A 22470-nucleotide genomic window follows, 5' to 3' on the forward strand; every position below is an offset into this window, starting at 1 on the left:
AGTTCTCTAATGTCACCTGTCATTTGTGATTTCTCTGATGTCACCTGTCATTTGTGAGTTCTCTGATGTCACCTGTCATTTGTGAGTTCTCTGATGTCACCTGTCATTTGTGAGTTCTCTGATGTCACCTGTCATTTGTGAGTTCTCTGATGTCACCTGTCATTTGTGAGTTCTCTGATGTCACCTGTCATTTGTGAGTTCTCTGATGTCACCTGTCATTTGTGAGTTCTCTGATGTCACCTGTCATTTGTGAGTTCTCTGATGTCACCTGTCATTTGTGAGTTCTCTGATGTCACCTGTCATTTGTGAGTTCTCTGATGTCACCTGTCATTTGTGAGTTCTCTGATGTCACCTGTCATTTGTGAGTTCTCTGATGTCACCTGTCATTTGTGAGTTCTCTGATGTCACCTGTCATTTGTGAGTTCTCTGATGTCACCTGTCATTTGTGAGTTCTCTGATGTCACCTGTCATTTGTGAGTTCTCTGATGTCACCTGTCATTTGTGAGTTCTCTGATGTCACCTGTCATTTGTGAGTTCTCTGATGTCACCTGTCATTTGTGAGTTCTCTGATGTCACCTGTCATTTGTGAGTTCTCTGATGTCACCTGTCATTTGTGAGTTCTCTGATGTCACCTGTCATTTGTGAGTTCTCTGATGTCACCTGTCATTTGTGAGTTCTCTGATGTCACCTGTCATTTGTGAGTTCTCTGATGTCACCTGTCATTTGTGAGTTCTCTGATGTCACCTGTCATTTGTGAGTTCTCTGATGTCACCTGTCATTTGTGAGTTCTCTGATGTCACCTGTCATTTGTGAGTTCTCTGATGTCACCTGTCATTTGTGAGTTCTCTGATGTCACCTGTCATTTGTGAGTTCTCTGATGTCACCTGTCATTTGTGAGTTCTCTGATGTCACCTGTCATTTGTGAGTTCTCTGATGTCACCTGTCATTTGTGAGTTCTCTGATGTCACCTGTCATTTGTGAGTTCTCTGATGTCACCTGTCATTTGTGAGTTCTCTGATGTCACCTGTCATTTGTGAGTTCTCTGATGTCACCTGTCATTTGTGAGTTCTCTGATGTCACCTGTCATTTGTGAGTTCTCTGATGTCACCTGTCATTTGTGAGTTCTCTGATGTCACCTGTCATTTGTGAGTTCTCTGATGTCACCTGTCATTTGTGAGTTCTCTGATGTCACCTGTCATTTGTGAGTTCTCTGATGTCACCTGTCATTTGTGAGTTCTCTGATGTCACCTGTCATTTGTGAGTTCTCTGATGTCACCTGTCATTTGTGAGTTCTCTGATGTCACCTGTCATTTGTGAGTTCTCTGATGTCACCTGTCATTTGTGAGTTCTCTGATGTCACCTGTCATTTGTGAGTTCTCTGATGTCACCTGTCATTTGTGAGTTCTCTGATGTCACCTGTCATTTGTGAGTTCTCTGATGTCACCTGTCATTTGTGAGTTCTCTGATGTCACCTGTCATTTGTGAGTTCTCTGATGTCACCTGTCATTTGTGAGTTCTCTGATGTCACCTGTCATTTGTGAGTTCTCTGATGTCACCTGTCATTTGTGAGTTCTCTGATGTCACCTGTCATTTGTGAGTTCTCTGATGTCACCTGTCATTTGTGAGTTCTCTGATGTCACCTGTCATTTGTGAGTTCTCTGATGTCACCTGTCATTTGTGAGTTCTCTGATGTCACCTGTCATTTGTGAGTTCTCTGATGTCACCTGTCATTTGTGAGTTCTCTGATGTCACCTGTCATTTGTGAGTTCTCTGATGTCACCTGTCATTTGTGAGTTCTCTGATGTCACCTGTCATTTGTGAGTTCTCTGATGTCACCTGTCATTTGTGAGTTCTCTGATGTCACCTGTCATTTGTGAGTTCTCTGATGTCACCTGTCATTTGTGAGTTCTCTGATGTCACCTGTCATTTGTGAGTTCTCTGATGTCACCTGTCATTTGTGAGTTCTCTGATGTCACCTGTCATTTGTGAGTTCTCTGATGTCACCTGTCATTTGTGAGTTCTCTGATGTCACCTGTCATTTGTGAGTTCTCTGATGTCACCTGTCATTTGTGAGTTCTCTGATGTCACCTGTCATTTGTGAGTTCTCTGATGTCACCTGTCATTTGTGAGTTCTCTGATGTCACCTGTCATTTGTGAGTTCTCTGATGTCACCTGTCATTTGTGAGTTCTCTGATGTCACCTGTCATTTGTGAGTTCTCTGATGTCACCTGTCATTTGTGAGTTCTCTGATGTCACCTGTCATTTGTGAGTTCTCTGATGTCACCTGTCATTTGTGAGTTCTCTGATGTCACCTGTCATTTGTGAGTTCTCTGATGTCACCTGTCATTTGTGAGTTCTCTGATGTCACCTGTCATTTGTGAGTTCTCTGATGTCACCTGTCATTTGTGAGTTCTCTGATGTCACCTGTCATTTGTGAGTTCTCTGATGTCACCTGTCATTTGTGAGTTCTCTGATGTCACCTGTCATTTGTGAGTTCTCTGATGTCACCTGTCATTTGTGAGTTCTCTGATGTCACCTGCCATTTGTGAGTTCTCTAATGTCACCTGTCATTTGTGAGTTCTCTAATGTCACCCGTCATGCATGAGTTCTCTGATGTCACCTGTCATTTGTGAGTTCTCTGATGTCACCTGTCATGTGTGAGTTCTCTGATGTCACCTGTCATTTGTGAGTTCTCTGATGTCACCTGTCAGTTGTGAGTTCTCTGATGTCGCCTGTCATTTGTGAGTTATCTGATGTCACCTGTCATTTGTAAGTTATCTGATGTCACCTGTCATTTGTGAGTTATCTGATGTCACCTGTCATTTGTGAGTTGTCCGGGATTTGTCTTGTCTTAAACTTTTCAACTGTTTAAGATATCTTGCTGAAATTTGCAGTATAACTGCATCACCTTCAGATGATGTGCAATACAGTGTTATTAGATCGCTGTTGCCTTATAATCAACGTCAACATTAAATGTTAAAACATTTAAAGGTGTATGCCAAGGTGATGCCAACGGTCCCTCACTGCTTTAACTAAGTATGCAAGCATATGAGGCGTTGTAAACTATATCCAAGCATCATTTGCGACTATGGGGTCAGTTTTGAGGACTTCTGTAATGGTTTCCATTGAGGTCAAAGGTCAAATAAGTGCAAAGTTTTCAGGAGTTCTTGTCGGGGTCGAAACTTTTAAACCATTAAATGGGAGACATAATTTTGTTCACAAAAACAAATCTCTAGTAATTTAAGAGTTCCTTGATGGGCGTTTCAAAGTCATCTGTTATTCATGTCCCCAAATTGTCACCTGTTAGCTGTATTGATAGACTGGCTTGTGGGGTTGTTCTGTGTGTGACAGTGTCTCTCTCAATAATATTATCAATCTTCGTTCCAGCTTGGTGTGGAAATCAGTGATCCTCCGGCTCAACTTAAAACTGCTTTCAAAACTCTTCTGACATTAGAGGCCGTCAAATTTCTAGACGATTTGGTACGGCAATTTGAGGATGCAGTTGACCAGGTAATATTTGAATTACAGAAGGGAAAACAGTATGAAACTGTACAAATATATATTACAAGCAGTGCAATTAGGAAGAACATAGGGCTTTTTTTTTAAATCCTTCTTCTTCTGTATGAATGGGGGATTTCAACCACATTTTGTCTAGAACATCCTTGGGCAAAGGGAATTCACTTTCATATAAAGGGAGAGTGTGGCTCCCCTGGGGGCAGAGGGGCTTGGCACATTAACGAGAACATGGGGATAAATGTTTAGATGATTTGAAACAAAATTTGGTGTAGAGCAACCTCAGGCAAAGGGAATTCAATTTCATATTAATGGATGGTGTGGCATCTCATGGGGGGCAGAGGGGAGGGGCTCAATATTGGTTGTGGTCACCATGGGGCAAAGGGTTGGGGCCAAAGGGTGCTGCTTCGAGACTGATCCAATATTTAGAAATATTTGCAGTATAGTATTTAATGAGAATATTTTGGTACGAGTGCTTAAATATCCAGGTGAGTGATACAGGCCCTCTGGGCCTCTTGTAAGATATCAATTGATTTTCTGATATCTAATATCTGCATTGAAAAAAAATATACTGTAAAATTTGTTCATAATTTTGTTTTTAAAGATGCTGATTAATCGTCGGTTGAAGAAGTTGGACCTTGACACCTCTGGGAAGTTACCCAATTTTCCTGTAGATGACAGAGTTCGTCAGGGTGATTGGTCTGTAGCTCCCATCCCAGAGAGACTCAGATGTCGCCACGTCGACCTAGGGGATGTGTCACCTAGCAACATTGAACATTTTGAAGCTGCTTTGAAATCTACTGCTCAGGGAATACAGGTAGAGTTTGTATGAAATCTGTGACTAAAACCATGGTGTTTATACCTCAAATTTGTATAAATGGACAGTGTGGCCCTCATGGGGGCAGAGAGAAGGGGCCCAATGAGGGATATTCACCAAATTTAGTCCAAAACATCTTTGGGCAAAGGGGTTCAATTTTGCATTTTTCAAGGTCACATGGGCCAATAAATTAAAAGCTTTAAAATTTCTTCTTTTAAATAACCAAAAGGCCTATAGTCCTGAGGGATAGTGGGGTTGATTGTTATTTAGTTTTTCTCAAAAGATATTTACCTTGATTCACTTTCTAGGTTACAGGGAAAAATCTAAAAGCTTCTTCTCAATAACCAAGAGGCCTAGAGTAATGATTTATGACAGGTAGCATGCTGGGATGAACCACTATCAAGTCGACTAAAATGAATGACATTGACCCACTTTCAAGGTCATGTGGGCCAATTAATTGAAGCTTTAACATTGTTATTTCAAATACTAAAAGGCCTATAGTCCTGAGGGATATTCATGGTTATTTAGTTTTCTTAAAAGATTTACCTTGATTCACTTTCAAGTTTACTGCAGCCAATCATGTTTAAATTTTAAGAACTTCTTCTGAATAGCCAAGAAGCCTAGCACAGTGATGTTTGGCTGGTAGCATACAGGGACGAAGATCTATGAAGTTTGTTTATAGAAATGACCTTGACTTCCTCTCAAGGTCAGACAAGATGTGTTTGTTAAAACCTTTACTCCTAAGCCATTTTAGTGTTTTAAGCTGGATTACCTAAAATGTTCAGTGTTCAGATCATGCCTGCCCGTAAGACTTGGCGATGTTAACAGTGATCTAGGCTATAATGACGATTATACTGAGTTATTTCCCTTGAATAACATACGGCTAGAGGCCAAGAAATGGATACAATATTGAATAAGGGTAGTGTAACAGTAAGTGATGGAATGTTAGACCTGACTAATTGCTTATATAGAACAAAAAGGAATGTAGTATGTACCTGGTAGTAAATGTTTATATACATGTAATATCCATAGTATATGTACATGTATACTGGTATATATATTTACATTTGCCCCCGCGCCGTCCCATTACAACAGTGTCAGAGGGCAAGTGTAATTATATAGGCTATAATTACAACTGCTCGACTATAATTACAACTGCCTGTTTCAGGTGTAGGAATATGTAAACAAACAAAATGGCCACCTGAAATGTATTTTGAGGCAGGGCAAATGGTTTTTGTAGGAATATATGTCTTAAAAAAGAAAAATATGTAAATATAAAAAATACCTGGTTGTCTGGATGTAATTATTGTTGATATAATTACAAGTGGCCTCTGGCAAATCTACCATAAAACTGCAACCAGTTATTGTTTAAATAACACATCATGCATTGTGGTAATTAATTTGATATGCAACCTAGAAACAGCTTACAAATGAGAGGACCCTTGTTTTACTTGTTCCCTGCCTTCAATTGAACTACTATTTGTCCAGCAAATATTTTACACTATCCTTTTTTTTGGATATATGTTGACGGGGACATTTGAAGGAACCGTTAAGAATAAAGGAAAACAGAGTTCCAAAGTAATGGTGGTCCACAAATCTTGTTGGTATATCTAAAGTTCAATTATGTTTGCTCCAATTTTATAGTCATGACATGCATTTTTCAGACTAATACATTTTTAGGTGAAAACAACTGTGTTCCTGTTATCTTTCCTCAAATAAATAGTATGAAACCAATGTGTAAGTGCCGAGAACACTACACAGCATAGATTTGTTTCAAACTGCCGACCAGAGTACCGAAAAATGCAAGCATTTTCACAAGGCAGTTTAATTCAACAGCACGGCACATCTTTTGTAGCATAAGGCCTTGATTCATTGTACTGTGGGATTGCTCAGCCAGATAACGGGGGCGTAAATATCCACTGGACAACCATCTCCAACAAGTACAAAACGTTGTCAAGTGTGGAAAATAATGAAACAAACATTAAGATCATGAAAAAAACCTTTATTCTTTGTTTTGTTGTAAAATTTGCGGTAGAATCCGAGCAGGCTTTCAACCTATTCAGACGATTTTTCAGACTAATTAAAAATTTTAAAAATTGAAATAGCCGAAATTGCAAAGGACTTGCTTGCTTATTGAATGGTTGAATGTACACTAACACATGAATGGCATTGTATTGTCTGTAAAAATGTTTCTGTTTTTCAAGTAGGAAGTTACAATAGTATGCCATGACTAGTAACTGGAAATGGGCTAATCCGGATCCGGAATTCAGGAATTTTTCTGGTCAACACTGCAATTGAAAGATAATAATCAGCCAGTAACTGAGGAATAACAACACTTATAAATTAATTGACATGATACCGTACAGGCAGGATATTTCGCATGATTTTGCGGGTCATTAACGTGATCGTGAAAATATAATCCGCTGAATAAAATAACGAGTGTAAATATGAGCCGCGATAATTAACTTCGTAACTGTAATATCACCGTGAAAAAGAGTGCATGTGGTTGTGACGATTCATATACATAAAGAGTAAATATGTTTGAAAATAGGGTTTATCTCACCCATCTAATAGCTTTGGTGATGATATATTTAACAAAATGCACTTACTTGTTGTTTCTCAATTTGCTGTCATGTAGCCTGATCATTTGTTTACTGGACACTTTATATGCCGAATGTCCTATCTCTGTGCTAAGATGCCATGAAAATTTAATTCCTTAATTGACATGTCTAGATTGTGAAAATATAATCCATCTAAATTTCTGATGTTGGTTTAAAATCATTTAAAATCAAAAGATTTAAGCCCCGCATAAATAACCCTCTATACAGTGTTACATATTTGACCTAATAATGGTGCATGCCCTAATAAGGGCACCCCTACCCTTTTTCTGAAAAACAAAACAGCAGGGAAAACTGGGCCGTGACCAGTTAACTTAAGTATTTTTTGGGATTTTTGGAAATATTTTTAAAATGAAAATTCACTTGATACAGTAATTCCTAAAATTAAGATGCATTATCTATGTTACCATAACTAAAAAGTTGAAATCCAAAGTCACCATAAATGCAAATAAATGACACTTGTTTTAAGATAATTTCAGATTGGGGAATTTACTGACAAAATACAGGGTAACTGTAACTTATACGGAATATGGCTTTTCTGTGTAAGACTCATCGATTTAGTGTGTCGGTCTACTGCGAGGAGTCGAGGTCGCTGATACTATTTACCAACAAGAGCTCAATGGTCAACCTAAATTTGAATTGTTACAGCAGTAATGCAAATTATAGCTTAGTAAAAAATCATTTAGGGTCTCCCTACAGTCAAGTACATAGCAGTATGATCTTTATCGCAGTTACCATCTTTATATCTTTGATAGCAAGCATCCTCAGAGATCGGGAAAACAGAGTTATATCACTCACTGATTCCCAGCTATAAATATACACATACATCCTAGCATACTTCAGTAACTGTGAGTAGAGAATCTGTAGCAGAATATTCTAGATAAATAATACTTATAGGACTCACACAACTAAATCATTTACTATATGTTATTACCAAACATTTTAGCTAATAACTTTAATATTTGAAGTTCGAAACCAGTGACAACTGTCTGGATTCATAAATACATACCTTGCAAAGGCTACAAAATGACTTTTTTGGTAGGTTTAGTGGCATATTGGAGTGTCACAGCGCCAAGAAGTTGACAACCGGAAGTTTACAAGCAAAACCGGTGACCCAAAACAGAAACGTCCCCAGACATTTTGCCCCTGTGCAAATCCGCACACAGACATGGAAATATATCAAAAGTATATATTTTTCAAAAGTTAAATACCTGAACTTTTCATTTATCTAAAAATCAGTGGCCCAGTAATTAGCCGAGACATATTTAGGGCCCCGTATCGGAGATACGGATGCCCTATAGTAATCACTCTGTCTGTCTGTCCGTCCATAAATTCTGTTCCTGGCTGATAACTTTGGTATTTATTGACCGATGTACATGAAACTTGGTCAAGATGTTCAGTTAACAAAAATACACATTGAGGTAAAAAGTCAAGGTCAAAGGTCAAGGTCATTAGGTTCAAAGGTCAAGGTCACATTTTACATCTTTTCACTGATGAACATTTTGTAATGACATTATGGAGCAATGTTGATCAGAATTAAACAAGGAGTCAACTGACCAAAGGTCAAGGTCATCGGGTCAGGGGTCAAGGTCACATTTTGTAGCTTTTTACTGGTGAACATTTCGCTATGACATTATGAAGCAAAGTTGTTCGGAATTAAACAAAGAGACACACTGAGGTAAAAAGTCGAGGTCAAAGGTCAAGGTTAAATTTTGTACCTTTTCCCTGATGAACATTTTGTTATGACATTATGAAGCAATGTTGTTCAGAACTTAACACAGAGTCAACTGACCTTAGGTCGAGTTTACGGGGTCCAAAGGGTCAAGGTCATGTTTTGTATTTTTCACTGATGAACATTTTGTGATGATATCAAGAAGCAAAGTTGGTCGGAATTAAAGAATAAGTCAACTGACCAAAGTTCAGGGTCACTGGGTTAATGGTCAAGGTCATTTGGGTCCAAAGGTCAAAGACAAAAGTGGATCTCTGACTTTGACCCTGGCTCTTGATGGAGGAGGTATATAAGGTGAAATAAAACAAATCAAAGCTAACAAATGAGTATTGCACAGGTATTTACATTTCTGTTAGCCCAGCAAATATGGAGGTGGAAGGAAACAAGACTCGCATCATAGTACATGTAAAATGTATATTTTGCTTCCTTGCGATTCTTTTTGAAGTCCAAATGTCAAACGTCAAGCTCAGCTATATGGGCAGATTGCTTCCTGATGATTATGGGGGATATATTGCCACAAGACGGGGCCCTTACTGACCTGTCAGTGTTCTAGTTCAGATAGGAACTACAAACGTATGAAACACTTGCTGATTGGCTGATTTAGTTGTGTGAGTCCTTATACCAGCGCCTTCTTTCTCACTTACTCATGCTCTGTGGCCTTATTAGGTCAAATACAGTATTGATAATATCAGACTTTTACATATTTTAGGGCAAATATAAATTACATCTAGGCAAGTGGATTTCTAAGATCTACGAAATTGGGGGCAAGTACTTTGAAAAATATTTTTACATTTTGAGGATTGAGGTAGAGCCAGGATATTAGGATTAGATGCGACTTTCAACAGTGTCAGTTGTGTGAGGTGAGCCACATGTCTAGCAGGAATAAACATAAGAATGAAATAAATGAAAAAAACAGATGACAATCAGGCTTCTTGGGCCGTGGAATTTCTTTTTATACGACTGTCAAATTTGACGGTAGTATTATGGTATGGGGTTGTCCGGCCGTTGTCCGGCGTAAACTTTTGTTTGTCCGGCAATCTCCCCCTACATTTTTCGAACGATCTCTTTGAAACTTGGTATACATTATAATCATGATATGAAGTTGTGCAGACACCCTTAAAAGAATTTTGATTCAATGATTTTTGCAAAATTTATTGCCTTTTGTTAATTTCAGTATTTGATTTTTTGTCTGAAGATTTTCTCCTACATTTTTTATATCATATCAGCTAACCACTCTTAGAATGATGCAGATCTTATTTCAATGTAAGAAAGTATATAACACTATATGGCACTCGACGGGCATATTTTGTTTCGCCCCGCTGTACTCTTGTCTCTGTAGACTTATCTATTGTCTATGGAAAATTTAGTTACTTTCAGACACTGGGAAAATGTACAAAATAAGATTTAGTTAAGCAAGATGGCTATTGTACAAATCTCTTTATAATGTTTAGAAGGTGCTGTATTATTCATAAATCACTTTTAACATTTTTTTTCAATAATAGATCACAAAAACACAAGATAAAAGTTATCTTGACTTTAATAAGTGAGGTGTACAGAATCAAGTCAGATGAAACTATTTAAATGAGAGCATGCTGGGATGCAGGATTAGCAAGTTTGTTCAATAAAATGACCTTGACCTACTTTATTTGTCACAGAGGTCAAATGTGTGAAAAACTTTTTCTCTAGACTGAAGTAATAACAATTAGCCTGTGGCTTTCCGGGATTACACTCTATTAATAAATAGCCTTGGGCATCTTTTTTAGTCCAATGAGTCAAAGAAGTTTTCCAACAAAGATCCATAAGTTGTAGAGTAGTGTTATTTAGCCAGTAATTAATGTTACATGTAGTGCCTCTTCCCATTTTTGGGAGACGTTGCAGAAGTTCTGCTATTATAGCTCACATGTCATTATCCTAGTATTAAAGAAGCACTTACCTTTCAGCCAATTGTAGGTGCCCCCAGGGTGCTAATTGCAGCCTAGGGTAAGTAATCAGGCTAAACTTACATGCTTCACGATTAAACCATTGGTTCTCTGTTTTGGTGACTTGTTCCTGACAGTTGATTGGTTGAGAGTGTAGTCAGATTATTCTTCTTTCAGATGATTGGTCGACAGTCACCATCACATGACTGATTTAATAGACCCTCAGTTACCACACTATACACTGAGACATCTAATATACACCAAACACACTAGGTGTCTTAACACACACAAAAGTTATAACACAAAGCAACGCTATATGAAAAACACAATAGATATCTGAACACAAACAGATATGTTATACAAAACATGCACAAAGGATCTTAACACACAAATAAGTTACACCTAACGAGCAGTAGGCATCTCAACACACAAATATGTTACTTAAACAGTTGGCATCTTAATATATAAATAAGGTTTAGGGTAGGGCTAACCTTGTGCTTTCTTCAATGGTGGAATAATCTGGTCCTGACTGCCCTTCGTCTCGATACCCGAAAGTATGCAGAGTGATTGAATAAAATGGGTTACATAGACATAGATTCATAGAATTGCCTGTTGTGATTGAATCTATAACTTAATACATAACTGTTACACCAAACACACAGCAGGCATCCCAATACACTTAAATATAACAAAAGACTTGTTGATAAACACACACAATATTGCACATCTAAGCCTCGAGGATTATACAAATATACTAAATTATTAGATGTAACAATGTACTCTAATCACTAGACACACAAAGACCGAACATCAAACACTAGATGTCTCAGCTGACAGTACATCCTTCTAGTTACTAAACAATGATACTAGTGTAGCGGAACTAGGCTGGGGCGATTGTCTGTGACCAGGTAGCTCAATTGGTAGAGTGTCTGTCTAGAGTTCAGAGGGTTCGGGTTCGAACCCTGGTCTGGCAGTTACATTTTCTCTTTCTCCTGTTACGCTACCTAAAGCGTGATCAACTACTCTACTCCTCAACCATTTGGAGTGTTAAGGGCAGTTCCCTTTAATTTTGGGTGTTTTGTGCCTTTTTGTAGATTGAAGTTAGAAATAGTTAAAGATGGTATGAAGAGTGTACAGTATTGGTAAACTTTATAGCATTTAAATGTTTTTAATCTTGTCAGTGCGTGGTAAGCTGTACCATAGACACAGTATTACAGGAAAAAGTAATATTTATTTCAATAAATTGACTAAGAATGTAGTCTGACAGGTGAGTGATGCCCAACTAAAACAAAGATTTACTGTTGATTTATTCTACTGTTTTCTTACTCATCTGAGCTGAAGGTTCTAGTGACATATTGTGATCAGTCCTAACTCATTTTTACATATGTTGTATGTTCAAAACTCTTTTACACAGTAACAGTAACTTTAAAACATTTATCTTTTCATCATTAGTTAAGTCTTTAGGATTTTACATTTATTTGATCTGACCTACATTCTTTCATTAGAGAGCATCTCCCTTACAGTATAAATAATAACTAGTCCCCTTCACATGGCCTCGTTATATTTGAGAAGTGTGCTGGCGGTTAGATCTCACCTAATTGTTGTAGTGGTCCCATTGTGGAGGTAGGTTGGCCCACCACTGTGGACAGGTACCAGTAACCGGTGTTATACAGACAGCCCTGGGTGATGCGAAATGTTCATTGGAATGCTTGTCACCAATGGCCATCTTACAAAACCTCAGTGCCATCCTCATTATTGACAGTGTTAAACAGCAACAGAAGAGTTGTCTCCTCAGCATCTCTGCAACAAGTTGAACATATGTTCAGTATATCTGGCCATTCTTACAAAAATCATGTCTATAAAGGACATAAGTCCATAAAAGATACCTGTCACTCTAGGAAACTTGTCTGTATAGGACACATATCTATAACCAAAACCTGTCTATAATTTTAGGCAGCTATCTATAAAGGACATCTGTCTATAAAGGACATAAGTCCATAAAAGATACCTGTCACTTTAGGAAACTTGTCTTTATAGGACACATATCTATAACCAATACCTGTCTATAATTTTAGGCATCTATCTATAAAGGACACCTGTCTATAAAGGACATGTGTCTTAATATGGTACTGACTAGTTTATTGGATACCTGTCTATAATATATATATACCTTTCTGTAGTGTGTAATGTATACACATGTATATTATGCAGGTATACCTGTCTATATTGAGGGAAACAATGTTTAATTCCCTGTAATGTAATCAAGCTAATCAGATTGGTTGTTATATACCTGAGATGTACTGATATATACCTGTCTATATTGTATAGTATACCAGTCTATGATGCATATATACCTGTCTATATTGTATAGTATACCAGTCTATGATGCATATATACCTGTCTATAATGTATACTATACCAGTCTATGATGCATATATACCTGTCTATATTGTATAGTATACCAGTCTATGATGCATATATACCTGTCTATATTGTATAGTATACCAGTCTATGATGCATATATACCTGACTATAATGAGGGAAACATGATATTAAATTTCTCTGTCATATTATCCAGAATGGCTATCATATAAATGAGGTTATAATCTGTATCGGTGTAGTCTATAATGCATGTCTTTGAACAAACTGTGCTAAAAAACATAGACAGTAAGAGACACAGATCTTTGTCAATCATCAGTGATGAAACTCAGTTGATATGTCTGCTTCTTTTGTTATCTTTTAAAAACAATATTGCTTTCATTGAAATTTTTTGCTAATTAACTGAACGTATTCCAATTTTCCAAAAAACAAATGCTTCCAGTGCATATGTAGAACATTGTGATCAAAACCATGACCAAATAAGAGGAAAATGGAAGCAAACTGGGAAATGACCAAAGCCCTTGTCATAGTTCCAACCCCATGAAGTAGATTATGACTAAATCAGATGTAAAAAATAAATAAACTTATTTTCTTTGACAAATTCAATAGTAAAGTTAAACAAACTTAAAAGTTTATTTTTTTTAATTGTTAAATCCATCTATGAGAGTTTATAACATGTTAAGCTGAAAACTAACAAATGTTTTTGTTAGTATTTCATGTCTATCCTATATGTTAATCACTATATAATAACAGCAGTACTTTTCTGATATAAAACGCCTTACCTCTAGTAGATGTTGTCTCCAGAGTCCTGGTCACTTCAGGGTTCTGCCCACTGCCTGATACAGAGGCTGATAGTGGTCTCCCTTTATAAGTAAACCTGTTCACATGGTTGATCACACCCTTCAGTCAGTGTGAGATTTCCCACGAAGTTGAGTTCCATAAAAGCAGACACCAGGCAGCTTGTCCAAAACTGTGAAATCTTGTGGATCCATGTGTGCTACCTGGCATTCCCTTCGCTGTTATCTATATTGATTTTTCACTTTGATTTCCAATACATGTGTCATTGCTTTGAATCCGTAAATGATTGCAAGTGGAACCAGAAGTCAGATAATTCAGGGTGTCAGTATTTGCTAATTTATGTTTTATTCAAAGTTTCACCTATCCTTCCAGCTTTCAAAATGTTCATCTTACCTGAGTCTCTCAAGTGATCTAGTGAGTATTGTAATTGTAGATAATGAGGATTAGATTTTAAACTCAAGATATGATTGACATCTGAGGGGTGGGGGGATAAGGGGTCACATAATGCTAATCCTTCAAACGTCATCTCTGTTACTTATTGGTAGATTTAAATTGATGTTTCCTAGAAAAAGATATATATTTATATATAAGTGCCGAGAAAATTATAATTAAGAAGGGACTGATCCTTAGGGGGCAGAGGGGTTGGGGGCCATAAAGTGTCACTTAGTGCAAAACCCTCAACGATATCTGTAAGTATAGATAAATTTAGAGCAACATTTCATAAATGATTTATTATAAATGAATCAGAATCTATACTTCAGGAGGGTTGACAAATCGGGGGCTGATCGAGGGAGTGCGATTGTCAGGGCTCTATTAGGGGCCACAGGGTTGGATACTTATCCCATTGGGATTTAATTAATATGAAATAATATCTACTCAACACTCTGTATATTGTGTATAATTTCTGTGACTCAGTGTTTGTCTTGTTGTAAACAATTCAGTAGTAGAATTAGATCAGTTGCAGACCTCCTGATTATATGTTAGGGAGCTGACTGCAGTACCAATCTTAATACTTGTTGATACATACTTTTCTGTGTCATGACTGGGAATAATTTCACAATGTTCTTTCCCCCTAAAATATACAAACTGTAATTGTGTTTGGTTAAATATAGAGGAAATAGCAAAACCTCCCTGTACCACTGCCAAAAACTGTATATATGTACTGGAAACTTTTTCTTACATAAATATTGCCTTGACAAATATTTTCTGACAAGAGAAGCATATAGCTTCTAAATCTTTTACAAAAAAAAATAATGATGAAGACCATGAAATGAACAAAAATATCAACAACTTTTGTGCAAGTGTAGAAATGCATTCAGGAGACCAAACCAAGATTTAAACCCAGGACCCCCGGTCATTATACCGGTGCTGTACCTGAGGAACCTGGTCAACAGGTTACCCTGGCCTAGTTGTGCTCTCTAACCAAAATTAAGGCAAGGTTACTGATCTATGAAACATGACAGTGGAACTCCCTTGTATTTTCCAGATCGACAGGAATTTTTGAACAAGAAATATAACATTCAAGGGCTGTATACAGTAGAAAAGTTGTAGGACTCTCTTCATAGATATCATGTATTCCGGAGGCAAAAGTTTTCTAACTACATGTATATGATTTATGTTATTTTGTTCATATCAGATGTGATCAATGTATATATCAAGTTTTATTTGGGCTATCACCAACAACAAATCAATGGAAAATCTATAGCTTAACCCGCAGGTGTTACATTATACTTTCTTTAAATCTATAACTGTACCCGCAGGTGGTACATTGTACTTTATTTAAATCTATAACTGTACCTGCAGGTGGTACATTGTACTTTATCAAAATCTATAACTGTCCTCGTAGGTGGTACATTGTACTTTATCAAAATCTATAACTGTACCCGCAGGTGGTACATTATACTTTATCAAAATCTATAACTGTACCCGCAGGGGGTACATTGTACTTTATCAAAATCTATAACTGTCCCCGCAGGTGGTACATTGTACTTTATCAAAATCTATACCTGTACCCGCAGGTGGTACATTGTACTTTATCAAAATCTATAAGTCTCCCCACAGGTGATACATTGTACTTTATCAAAATCTATAACTTTACCCACAGGTGGTACATTGTACTTTATCAAAATCTATACCTGTACCCGCAGGTGGTACATTGTACTTTATCAAAATCTACAGGTGGTACATTGTACTTTATCAAAATCTATAACTGTACCCACAGGTGGTACATTGTACTTTATCAAAATCTATAACTCTCCCCACAGGTGATACATTGTACTTTATCAAAATCTATAACTGTACCCGTAGGTGGTACATTGTACTTTATCAAAATCTATAACTGTACCTGCAGGTGGTACATTGTACTTTATCAAAATCTATAACTGTACCCACAGGTGGTACATTGTTCTTTATAAAAATCTATAACTGTACCCGCAGGTGGTACATTGTACTTTATCAAAATCTACAGGTGGTACATTGTACTTTATCAAAATCTATGACTGTACCCGCAGGTGGTACATTGTACTTTATCAAATTCTATAACTGTACCCGCAGGTGGTACATTGTACTTTATCAAATTCTACAACTGTACCCGCAGGTGGTACATTGTACTTTATCAAATTCTATAACAGTACCCGCAGGTGGTACATTGTACTTTATCAAACTCTTTAACTGTACCCGCAGGTGGTACATTGTACTTTATCAAACTCTTTAACTGTACCCGCAGGTGGTACATTGTCCTTTATCAAAATCTATAACTGTACCCGCAGGTGGTACATTGTTCTCTATCAAAATCTATAACTGTACCCACAGGTGGTACATTGTACTTTATCAAAATCTATAACTGTACCCATAGGTGGTACATTGTACTTTATCAAAATCTATTACAGTACCCACAGGTGGTACATTGTACTTTATCAAAATCTACAGGTGGTACATTGTACTTTATCAAAATCTATGACTGTACCCACAGGTGATACATTGTACTTTATCAAAATCTATAACTGTACCCGCAGGTGGTACATTGTACTTTATCAAAATCTATAACTGTACCCACAGGTGGTACATTGTACTTTATCAAAATATAATTTCATCAAATTTGTCACTAAATTACAAAGGCATAGAAAAGATTGGCTGTAATTGTGTTTGTTGAATACTGTGTATATTTAACAAGTGTAGCGGAATGCTAATAATGTTTATGAGTGCAGAGCTCAAGTGATTTTTTTTTAGTATGTCTGCCATACAAGTGAGGCAAGAAATAATTTCCATAGCCTGCGTGGTTACAGATGTTGACACTGGTACTGAATCCCTGATAGCTTAATCTTTAATTTAGTTTCCTTTTTGTTTGTAAATAAGTTTGGAAAAGACTTAAACAGGCCTAGCCTGATGTCCAATCCAATTGACATATATAAAGTCAATAAAATCTGTTGAAATTGAAAATTGTCAGATTTTGCACTTGACAACAATGCAGTGCATCATTTTGAATGAGCTATGCCATCCAGTTCTGTCTTTTTCTGCTGTATTCTGTAACATTTTACTTACAGAATGTTATCAGTGGTGTAGTAGGGTGATGTATGTTCATTATGTACCAAAGATGTACCAATGCATGCACTTACTTTACTGCAGCTGGACAGAGAATTTTTGGCTTTGAATGCAGGGAATAGAAAATACTGTTCTGATTGGTCAATATAAAATTGATATATATCTTAAATCACATGTGAAAATATAACACTTATACATATCTGAAGATGTAAGATTTTGTGCAAATTTTATCTAATATTTCACTGGTAAAAATGTGACAAAATATATACTTTACATACAGGATGGGCAACTGTGTAAGCTAAAACATATGTATTGTGTTTCAATAAAATCTAGACTGCATATCCCTTATGAAAGAAGTTAAAGTGAAACAAGAGTGTTTGAGGAATATAATATTGTGCAGTAATTGTTTTTTAACAATCCTCTAAGAAAAATGAACACTGAAATTTCACAGGAATTCTTTTTAGGCCTACTGATAATTAGATAATTTCATTTGAACTCTAGTCTGATAATAAATGACAATTCAGCTGTGAGTATTTAATGTGCCCTTTGTCGATAGGTCATGTTCTTGTCAATAGGTCACACCCTGGCTGTGTGCTTATCACACCCTGGGACTGACATGGCCTCCTGGACTGCTCTCCAATATGTACCTGTTTATCACTCCGGCATTAGTTGTGTGGGAAAACTTTAACCAATTAACACTTTATGCTAAGTCTGAATCTAAGATCAATATTTCATATATGCTGAATTCTTTAAATGCTTTTGGAAACTTTTAGGTCATTTTATTATAAGGTCTATAAATTATGGTTATATTAATGGACAATTATCTGTAACTCAAAGACAAGGAATAATTACCTGTTTACCCAAGGGAGATAAACCAAAACAATTTCTTAAAACTGGAGACCCATTTCTCTTCTTAATGTTGTTTATAAAATTGGATGAGGTTCAATTGCAAATAGAATAAAAAAGGGTTTGAATAAACTTATTAATAACGATCAAACAGGATTCATATCAGGCCACTATATTGGGGAAAATTCAAGACTTATTTATGATGAAATGCAATTCGCAGAGAAAAATGATTTAGTTGGAATGTTGTTAATTATCGATTTCAAAAAGCCTTCGATTCAGTTTCAAGGAAATTCATTAATATTGTGTTAGATTACTTCAAATTTACAGCGAGTTTAAAGAAATGGGTTCATATACTTAATGAAAATGCAAATTCTGCTGTTAATCACGGAGGTTATCTCTCTTCTTTCTTCAAAATTGAAAGAGGCTGCCGTCAAGGTGACCCTATTTCACCATATATTTTCATTCTCTGTGCAGAAATTTTAGCAATAAGAATCAATAGAATCAATAATAATATTAAAGGCATCAGTGTTAATAATTATCCTATTTTACTGTCTCAATATGTTGACGACACTTCCCTTATTCTAGACGGCTCTAAATCATCTCTAAAAGAAGCAATGACAGAACTGAAAGAATAGGCTAAAATCTCAGGTTAGCAGATAAATTCAGGAAAAACACAAATCATATGGATTGGGAAGAAAAAATATAGTGATGAAATTCTTTACCCTGAATGGAACTTAAAATGGGTCCATACTAAATTCACTGTCCTTGGTATTGATTTCCACGTAGACTTGCATCTCATTCCAAGATTGAACTATGATAAAAAGCTGGTGAAAATAAAATCAATTAAACAGTCTTGGAAAAAAGGATCCTTACACCTATAGGAAGAGTACAGGTTATAAAATCTCTTTTAATTTCACAATTTAATCACCTTTTCATATCATTACCTAGTCCAGATGCAATTTTTATTCGAAAATTGAATACTGAACTTTTTAGTTTTCTTTGGGACAGTAGAGTTGATAAAATAAAAAGAGACATTGTAATTAAAAAATAATCTGAAGGGGGATTAAATATGATGCACATTTCAGCTTTTATAGAGTCTCTGAAATTAACATGGATAAGAAGATTGTTTTCGACTAATAGTAAATGGCAGGCAATTTTCAAAACTTATATTGATCTGGATAAGCTTGCAAATTGTGGAAGTGATTAAATATTACAATATGAAAAAAATGAATTAATGCAGTTATATAACATTCAAGTCAATTTTCTTCAATTTTAAGGGATTGCCACTGTTATAAGGAGACATATTTCTCAGCACGACCTGTCCAATATAACATTACAATATCCTTACATACCTTCACACTTAAGCGGATTTGTTAAGAGTAAAAAGGGCACTAAGGATTTTTATAATATATACTGTGTAAAAATGAAACTTTTGCTACTGGGAGAAAAATATGGGAAAAAACATTTGATTTTGGTAACGATAAATGGAATCTTATTTATAAAACCCCTTTTTTAGTTACACAAAATACAAAATTACAATGGTTTCAATATAGGATTAATCAACATATCTTAACAACTAATGTGTTCCTATTCAGATCAGGGTTATTAGAAAGTCCATTCTGCTCTGAATGTAAAGATGTCTACAGGCACCCTTATCTACCAGGGCTCTCATTAATACAATAAAGTGGTACATATATAAAGCTAGGTGTCTACAGGCACCCTTATCTATTAGGGCTCTCATTAGTACAATAAAGTGGTACATATATAAAGCTAGATGTCTACAGGCACCCTTATCCACCAGGGCTCTCATTAATACAATAAAGTGGTACATATATAAAGCTAGGTGTCTACAGGCACCCTTATCTATTAGGGCTCTCATTAGTACAATAAAGTGGTACATATATAAAGCTAGATGTCTACAGGCACCCTTATCTACCAGGGCTGTCATTAATACAATAAAGTGGTACATATATAAAGCTAGGTGTCTACAGGCACCCTTATCTTCCAGGGCTCTCATTGATACAATAAAGTGGTACATATATAAAGCTAGGTGTCTACAGGCACCCTTATCTTCCAGGGCTCTCATTAATACAATAAAGTGGTACATATATAAGGCTAGATGTCTACAGGCACCCTTATCTACCAGGGCTCTCATTAATACAATAAAGTGGTACATATATAAAGCTAGATGTCTACAGGCACCCTTATCTACCAGGGCTCTCATTAATACAATAAAGTGGTACATATATAAAGCTAGATGTCTACAGGCACCCTTATCTACCAGGGCTCTCATTAATACAATAAAGTGGTACATATATAAAGCTAGATGTCTACAGGCACCCTTATCTACCAGGGCTCTCATTAATACAATAAAGTGGTACATATATAAAGCTAGATGTCTACAGGCACCCTTATCTACCAGGGCTCTCATTAATACAATAAAGTGGTACATATATAAAGCTAGATGTCTACAGGCACCCTTATCTACCAGGGCTCTCATTAATACAATAAAGTGGTACATATATAAAGCTAGATGTCTACAGGCACCCTTATCTACCAGGGCTCTCATTAATACAATAAAGTGGTACATATATAAAGCTAGATGTCTACAGGCACCCTTATCTACCAGGGCTCTCATTAATACAATAAAGTGGTACATATATAAAGCTAGATGTCTACAGGCACCCTTATCTACCAGGGCTCTCATTAATACAATAAAGTGGTACATATATAAAGCTAGATGTCTACAGGCACCCTTATCTACCAGGGCTCTCATTAATACAATAAAGTGGTACATATATAAAGCTAGATGTCTACAGGCACCCTTATCTACCAGGGCTCTCATTAATACAATAAAGTGGTACATATATAAAGCTAGATGTCTACAGGCACCCTTATCTACCAGGGCTCTCATTAATACAATAAAGTGGTACATATATAAAGCTAGATGTCTACAGGCACCCTTATCTACCAGGGCTCTCATTAATACAATAAAGTGGTACATATATAAAGCTAGATGTCTACAGGCACCCTTATCTACCAGGGCTCTCATTAATACAATAAAGTGGTACATATATAAAGCTAGATGTCTACAGGCACCCTTATCTACCAGGGCTCTCATTAATACAATAAAGTGGTACATATATAAAGCTAGATGTCTACAGGCACCCTTATCTACCAGGGCTCTCATTAATACAATAAAGTGGTACATATATAAAGCTAGATGTCTACAGGCACCCTTATCTACCAGGGCTCTCATTAATACAATAAAGTGGTACATATATAAAGCTAGATGTCTACAGGCACCCTTATCTACCAGGGCTCTCATTAATACAATAAAGTGGTACATATATAAAGCTAGATGTCTACAGGCACCCTTATCTACCAGGGCTCTCATTAATACAATAAAGTGGTACATATATAAAGCTAGATGTCTACAGGCACCCTTATCTACCAGGGCTCTCATTAATACAATAAAGTGGTACATATATAAAGCTAGATGTCTACAGGCACCCTTATCTACCAGGGCTCTCATTAATACAATAAAGTGGTACATATATAAAGCTAGATGTCTACAGGCACCCTTATCTACCAGGGCTCTCATTAATACAATAAAGTGGTACATATATAAAGCTAGATGTCTACAGGCACCCTTATCTACCAGGGCTCTCATTAATACAATAAAGTGGTACATATATAAAGCTAGATGTCTACAGGCACCCTTATCTACCAGGGCTCTCATTAATACAATAAAGTGGTACATATATAAAGCTAGATGTCTACAGGCACCCTTATCTACCAGGGCTCTCATTAATACAATAAAGTGGTACATATATAAAGCTAGATGTCTACAGGCACCCTTATCTACCAGGGCTCTCATTAATACAATAAAGTGGTACATATATAAAGCTAGATGTCTACAGGCACCCTTATCTACCAGGGCTCTCATTAATACAATAAAGTGGTACATATATAAAGCTAGATGTCTACAGGCACCCTTATCTACCAGGGCTCTCATTAATACAATAAAGTGGTACATATATAAAGCTAGATGTCTACAGGCACCCTTATCTACCAGGGCTCTCATTAATACAATAAAGTGGTACATATATAAAGCTAGATGTCTACAGGCACCCTTATCTACCAGGGCTCTCATTAATACAATAAAGTGGTACATATATAAAGCTAGATGTCTACAGGCACCCTTATCTACCAGGGCTCTCATTAATACAATAAAGTGGTACATATATAAAGCTAGATGTCTACAGGCACCCTTATCTACCAGGGCTCTCATTAATACAATAAAGTGGT

At 36.5% G+C, this 22470-nt stretch overlaps 1 protein-coding gene across 1 annotated transcript in view; it reads left to right on the forward strand.

Annotated features, from left to right (window-relative positions):
* The window catches only part of LOC110455515 (malate synthase-like), a 37515-nt gene that overhangs the window by 1906 nt on the left and 13139 nt on the right, over nt 1-22470 (forward strand). The window contains exons 3-4 of the mRNA XM_021505694.1: nt 3388-3510; nt 4118-4330. Coding sequence (XP_021361369.1) covers nt 3388-3510; nt 4118-4330 — 336 coding nt within the window. The remainder of the gene's footprint in view (nt 1-3387; nt 3511-4117; nt 4331-22470) is intronic.

This window comes from Mizuhopecten yessoensis, unplaced genomic scaffold, assembly GCF_002113885.1.
Source record: "Mizuhopecten yessoensis strain PY_sf001 unplaced genomic scaffold, ASM211388v2 scaffold8233, whole genome shotgun sequence".
NCBI classification, from domain to species: domain Eukaryota; kingdom Metazoa; phylum Mollusca; class Bivalvia; order Pectinida; family Pectinidae; genus Mizuhopecten; species Mizuhopecten yessoensis.